This window comes from Cyprinodon variegatus, unplaced genomic scaffold (assembly GCF_000732505.1).
Source record: "Cyprinodon variegatus isolate N-32 unplaced genomic scaffold, C_variegatus-1.0 Scaffold1162, whole genome shotgun sequence".
Classification (NCBI taxonomy): Eukaryota; Metazoa; Chordata; class Actinopteri; order Cyprinodontiformes; family Cyprinodontidae; genus Cyprinodon; species Cyprinodon variegatus.
In genome coordinates, this window is record NW_015151615.1 from 18,951 (window position 1) to 26,132 (window position 7,182).

A 7,182-nucleotide genomic window follows, 5' to 3' on the forward strand; every position below is an offset into this window, starting at 1 on the left:
GTTACTTCCCATCTCTGGCAATATCTACATAGGTCTATAGAGGCCCATTTCCAGCAACTATCACTCCAGTGTTCTAATGGTACAATGTGGTTGTTCATTGGCTCAGAAGGCTAATTGATGATTAGAAAACCCTTGTGCAATCATGTTCACACATCTGAAAACAGTTTAGCTCGTTACAGAAGCTACAAAACACACCTTCCTTTGAGCAGATTTCTGGAGCATCACATTTGTGGGGTCAATTAAACGCTCAAAATGGCCAGAAAAAGAGAATTTTCATTTCAAACTCGACAGTCTATTCTTGTTCTTAGAAATAAAGGCTATTCCATGTGAGAAATTGCTAAGAAATTGAAGATTTCCTACAACGGTGTGTACTACTCCCTTGTGAACCAACTAGTTGCAGTGAGCTTTGGAGCTTGGACTGACCTAGAAGCATGGTCAGCTGGGTTATGCTCTGTAGGCACATACTTCCATTGGTTTGGTTCTGTAGACTGCCGGATTCGCTGAACCCTGTTGTGGACATACACATAAAAGCGTTTTGACTGATTATGAATATAGCCCAGCACCACTTTACTGTCACAGTAGAACGTGACAGCATCAACTTGAATGTTGATCTCTTGAACAATGAGTTCAGCCATTTCTACGGCTAGCACTGCTGCACAGAGTTCTAATCTGGGTATGGTTAGTTCAGTTGGAGGTGCGAGTCTAGAATCTCCCAGACGAACCCCACATGTATCCCACCATTTTCATCTTTAGTCTTCAGGTATACTACTGCATCAGTGACTTTGGTCAACGAGTCTGAGAAAACACATAACTCCTTCCATCTGGCATTGGAGCAAGAAGTAATAGTATAAGTTTGAGGGCTGTGAAGATGTTGCAATTCCTGTAGCAAATCTCCTTTCTTCTCCTTTCTTTGCTGCTCTTCTGAGACAATTGGCTGCCACAGCTGGAAAAGGGCAGTTGCCAAATATATGAACCCTCATTCTGTACTCGATGATGTCCTGACTTCATTACCTCTGTACTAGAGGAAACGTAAGTACAATTAAACAATGAAACATCTGTTAGATTTCGGGCATGACTGCAACTTGCTCTCTTCTGAAACTGATGAGAACTCCCAAAAGACTATTATTCAAGTCTGGTTCGCTGATAGCACGTTGTTTGGGAGATGCCACTGTATTGAGCATATGAATCGAACACAACCCTGATTTTTTCAAGTTTCCTCGGATGATAGACCCCAACCATCAGCAAGTACCAGCACTCTTCCTTTTGGTAATGGTGAATGCTCGGTCCACATGATTGTTGTCAAATATGTTTTACATAAAGGCAATAAACTGGTTCTTTTTCAAGATTCAGTGCTTCAAGGTTTTGCTTTGTCAACTTTAATGCTGAACTCTCTCTGGGCGAACAAAACACATGCATGAGCTGCTTCTACTTTGGCCCTAGCCCGTCCTGCTGCATAACTGACTGATGATGCACATGAGCATTTTGAACTTGAAGCAGCACTTTTACTGCTCTTAATTGACACTTCATCTTCAGTAGGCTTCGGGTCTTTTAGTCTTGCACCTGTGTTTTGTTATTCATCCACATCTGTTAATGTAGCTGCTTTAATCCTGTTCAGCCAGCTGCAAATGTCTTTTTACCAGTCTGCTCTCCTTGTGTGTATTCAACACAATTTAGCAGTAAGCCTAACTGCAGTCGAATGGATATGTGATATTCATTACTTGCACTGTTTTTCCACAATGTCACTATCACTTTATTTGGATTTTTAGTTATGCATATACATATAGAGTTATATGTGTATATATTTAATTATTTTGTGTGGTTTGTTGTATGTATATATATATAAACTTGTTGTCATGGTTGAATTGGGGATCTTCTGTTTTCTTGTCATTACAAAAAAACGCAATGCTTATACATGTCCAACTCTTAATTACAGTTTTTAAAGAATTATAATTTAAGGACTTACAATAGAAAAAGAAGGCCAATATAAAAAAAAAGAATAAAACTTTTTTTCTGAACCTGTATCTATAGTATAGAGGTAGATATTTATCTAGTCATATTATTTAATTGATTGCTCAATTGAAGTGATTAAAATATATATTTGATATTTTATTATGAAAAAATATATATTGCATGTTTTCATCTGCTGATGAGTTCCAAGAACATCTAATCTGTGGTTGGCATGAAGGTTACAATCTTTTTTCTGGTGTTGCAAAATGCTAAATATAAGATAACCATCATTAGACAGTTAGTTGCAACATGAATGTTGTGTCAGCAAATTTATTTTGTGGTCACTCTAATAAAAAAGTCCTGTCAGGTCTATAAATGAGGAAGACAGAGTTTTCTCACAGTAAAACTTCATCTGCTAGTTTGGGTAACACTGACCAAAAGCTGGAGTTGTGAAAACAATTTAAAATTAAAAATCCTTCTCCATTTGAGATTCTGATCATTTCTTTTTCGAACATAAAAATGAAAACCTTAGTTACATTTATTCATATTTTCTATGTTTTATTTCTCTGTTACATTTTTGCTGACAGGGAGAAACCGTTTCAGATGGATCCTTCTGAGCTTCGGACTTCTCTGCATACTTCAAGTTACTCTCAACATTTCTCTGCGTCTGACATTTTGTAAGTTACCAAAATCTGTCTTCATTTCATCCTTCTTATAAATCCATAAAAACATAATTCCAAACTTTAAACAAAAACTAGTCTAAGACAACCCCATGTGCAGTTTTCACTTTGATCAACAGCAGAACCAGTTTCCTTCCATCCTGGTTCTATAAAACTCCAGGAACCAGCAGGGGTGACTGTGGAATCTGTAGACAGAGTATTTGTTTTCCAATCAGAAAGTTAGGGATTTGATTCCAGCTTTCCTCCAGCTATTTGCTGATGTTTTCTTTGGCAGGACAACAAATTTAAGTTGCTGATTGATCTGTGTATTGCTGTATGAATATTTGTGAGTGTTGTTGGGTGAATGTGTCTTCAATGTGAATAGTTTTTTAGTGGTTGCTATGATAAGAAAATCAGAATCAGAATTGCTTCATTACAGTAGAGAGAAATATAAGATTGTATGAATAACAGAGAAAAATAAAATATATTAAAACAGAATAAAATAAGTAAAATTAAATCACCCACAGTAAAATTACACTCTTCCCATGTAAACAGTGGGGAAACATCTTCTAGGAAACTTCACATCCAGTTGCCTAGATTAAATTTTTTCAAGCATGACCATGACCTGGATGACTGAGAATCTTCACAGATATATGTCAATAGCCCCATTTACACTACCCTTTTGAAACCTTGCTGAGATCAGTGCGAGCATGGTAACAGAGATGGCATGCACAACTGACCCAGACCGCACCAGACAAAACGGAACAGCGCTAACATGGTACTAGTTCTTCAGTAGGGCTTGGCGCGGTTCAGTTCTGGCTCGATTCTCAGATAACGAGTGCATGAGCAGAATGCAGCATCTCCTTACAGTCAGCCTCCGTAATCATGGTATTTCATCAATTCATGAATATACTAGCTTCCCTACCACATGATTTCAAGCGATTATTCTGCTTTGCAGTGTAATGAACCTCAACATCTGTTGTTGTTTCCTGTAAGCCCTGATTAGACTATCGTTTTTTTAAATCCACTTCCCAAAAGCCGACTCTGTCAAGCAAATTCACCAAAGGCTGCCTTCTTCGCCTGACTCTCCGCAAACTTCCTGAATATTATGGGCGCCACCATGTTGGTTTGCTTGTTTATATCTAGAGATCAGTTGTACCGTAGATCATCACTAGGAGGCGAGGAACCATGCTAGTGTGGAGTTTAAATAGTCGTAAGGAACCAAGCTCGGTACAGTTAACTGATACAAGCTCGGGATGGATTGGTTTTGAGAGGGTAGTGTAAATGGGGCTTATGTCTATGGACACGCACACTACAGCAACCGACAAACGAAATATGGTGACAGCAGGTTTTTGAGCTAAGCAATATATGGCATTGGTGTGGACTTCATGCTGAGGACGTCGAACCAAAGGTGGTTTGTATGACATGCTGCAAAACGATTGCTGCAAAAGGTTGCAGTACACATTCAATCCACCGCCTAAAAAGTCATCCTCTGCAAAATGAAGAATGCTGTAAACTCTGCATGTCTCCCCGCACACCAAATAAATTGTTAAATAAATCAGATGTGAAGCAGAAGATGTTGGTCACCTCATTTGAAAAAGTGAACCCTTATGAGTACGTACTCGCGTTCTCGTCAAGTCCGTTCTTGGCGAGAACGCAGGAAGATCGGACTTGACGAGAACGTGAGCACGCAAGCACGTATGCGTATTGGAACAGAAGCGTACTCGTGACGTCATCACATGCAACGTTCTTTAGCATTTCTTTAACAGTCAAAACTATTTATTCCCTACACAAAACATTTTGAAAACAATATTTTTAATTTCTAAAGCTTAAAAAACATTTAAAAAAATTACCGAACCGCAAAAAACCGCCATCAGAACGAGCTGTAGTTCACACATAACTAGACCGAGAGAAGTGCACTACAGACGGGGTAAATTTAGCCCTGGCTGCGGTTACCCTCGGAGGTCTGCTGGTCACTCTGGTACGCTCAACGTTGGACTTTTTTTTTTTATTTCGCACTAACTCTGTAAACAGACCACACAGGGAGGCTTAAATGTATAATGTTATCGCCTCAAATGATTTCAAAACGTACTTTTGAAGAACAACAGCAGCAGAAAAGGGAATGTTTAACTTAACACTGTGAACGCTGTCTCGAATCAAGCTGCGGCCACGGGGCATTCTGGGGAAGCGGTCAGTCTGAAGAACGCACAAGTCTGCTCTGATGCATTCTCGATAAAGAGGGCGGGGCGAGAACAACATCCGGGGATTTGATGCGTTCTCGATCTGGCGTTCTCGAGAATTGGAACGGTACTCGGGCTGAGGCTGATGACGTGTCACGAGTACACGAGCACACAAGAACGCTCAAGAACGCATATTGAGAAACGCCCAGTGTGTGGTTCTAGCGTCGCCATGGTAGCCACTTCATTACCCCAACTGCTGCGCAAAGAGCTATTTCCGGGTCACGTAAACTGTACCGATTAAATATTAAAATCAAATTCTGCGTTGCTGTCCGTTTTTCCATTTCATATTCTTGATCTGAGCTTAGAATTGATATATGAAAAACAAATCACTTTTTCGTTTTTGGTTTAACCATAAAAAACAAAAAACAAAATAACCAGTCAATTTTTTATTTTTTGTTTTTTGATTGGCAATTGAAAATGGAAAGAACGAATGATACACGGATTCATTTATTACGTTCTGTTAATGTTCTCAATTTTACAAGTTTTTGTGCTTCTTTAAAATTCCTTAAAATCTCAGCATGTAAAGATTAGTGCAAATAGTTTTGAGATGCTCTAATAACACACTTTTTTTTTTGTAATTTAAGGTCAATTTCTTTTTTGATACTGCAGTTTTTTTTTATTACTCGCAACAAAGCCCTGATTTATTTTACATTTTATTTAGTATTGTTGTTTTTTGTTTTTTTTTTCCCCGTTTGGTTGCTGGCATCTTGTTAAAGATCTAATACTGAGACCGAAAGACAATATGACAGAATTTTTTCTGAAAAGCTTTAAGCTGGTTAAAATAAAATGTTTTAAATCTAAAACAAAAAGTTTGAAAGAGTATATTAGTACAATTTCATGCACGCTATTACTAAATGGTACTAAATTACTAAGGTAATTTAAGCATGTTGTGATATATACTGTGTATTGCGAATATAGCTCAAATATATCATAAGTCTAAAGTCTTAATATCACATTTTCTTCATATTGCACAGTCCTAGATTTGAGTCACCTTTTTCAGTCCAACTTGTGTGAATAAACTTTCATTTTACATCACAGATAGGTGCCCCGGCAGAAACTTCACCATAAAATCCACCAAGAAACCTGATCTGAACCCGGCTTCACAACCCACAGAGGACCCATGTATAAACCATACTGCAGAGGTTTATCAGCTTAGGATGCTGATGTGTGTTTCTGGGAACATTACCGAACCAGCTAATGTTGATCTACAAAAATGTGAGTAAAACTTGGTGTTATTTTCTTAAGTCTGGCCATCGAAACATGGCCTTGTAAGTAAGTTTAATGTATTTCATGATTTTGCTACAGAACAAAATATATATATATATATATATATATATATATATATATATATATATTGAATAAAAACAAAAAATCTTTTCTATGATATAGTAGATATGAACACATCTCCAGTAGATCACAAGAATCAGTACCTTTCTTTCTTCCCAGTGATCTGGAACACTGCTGACTGGAAGGTTTAGCTTCTAGTGGGCAGTTGGCAAATCAGACCGACACTATATTCCCAGAGGTCTGGGAATATAGTGTCCAAATGTCTCTCAAAAATTTGGAAGAGGTTGGTTCATGTCAGATAACTTCTGAGTTTTACTCAAGCATCTAACTGTCAAAAGTAAAAAAAAAAAAATTATCAAAAATCATATCAAAAGATTGATACACAGATTTAGCATTTTACAATCAGAGATCACAGAATGACTAGTGACTTGTCTAAAGTAGGATCTCATAACCAAATTTCTCCATTGCATTTAACATGATTAGGCCTGACTTACTTTGTAATAAACTTCAGCAGATTTAGATGGAGGCATCAACAATCTCCTGAATCAAAGGCTACCTGACAAACAGACCACAGTTTGTTGGACTTAAGGGTCAACTGTCTAATCAAGTAGTCACCAGCACAGGAGCACCACGTGGGGACAGTACCATTCCTTTTTACTCTGTACACGTCTGACTTCCAGTACCAGACAGAGTCCTGTCATCTACAGAAATATTCAGATGGCTCTGCAGTCATTGGGTTCATCAAAGAAGGATGAGAAGATAACTGCAGAGGGCTGGCTAAACATTTTTTGGCATGGTATGGGAAAGATAATCTGATCCTGAATGTCACCAAAACAACGGAGATTATTGTAAATTTCAGAAGAAAGAGGAACAATTTGAATTCGGTTAGCATCATGGAAGAAGAAGTGGAGATGGTGGAGGAATATATGTACCTTGATTACAAACTCGAATGGAGACACAAATGTGCAGTCGTTTACAAGGAGGGACAGAGCAGACTGTACTTCCTAAAGGAAGTTTATGTCCTGCAGCATTTCAAACAAGATGCTACA

At 38.0% G+C, this 7,182-nt stretch overlaps 1 protein-coding gene across 1 annotated transcript in view; it reads left to right on the forward strand.

Annotated features, from left to right (window-relative positions):
- The window catches only part of LOC107101851 (C-type lectin domain family 7 member A-like), a 19,931-nt gene that overhangs the window by 2,552 nt on the left and 10,197 nt on the right, over positions 1 to 7,182 (forward strand). The window contains exons 3-4 of the mRNA XM_015400924.1: positions 2,517 to 2,624; positions 5,885 to 6,061. Of these exons, the coding sequence (XP_015256410.1) occupies positions 2,517 to 2,624; positions 5,885 to 6,061 (285 nt within the window). The remainder of the gene's footprint in view (positions 1 to 2,516; positions 2,625 to 5,884; positions 6,062 to 7,182) is intronic.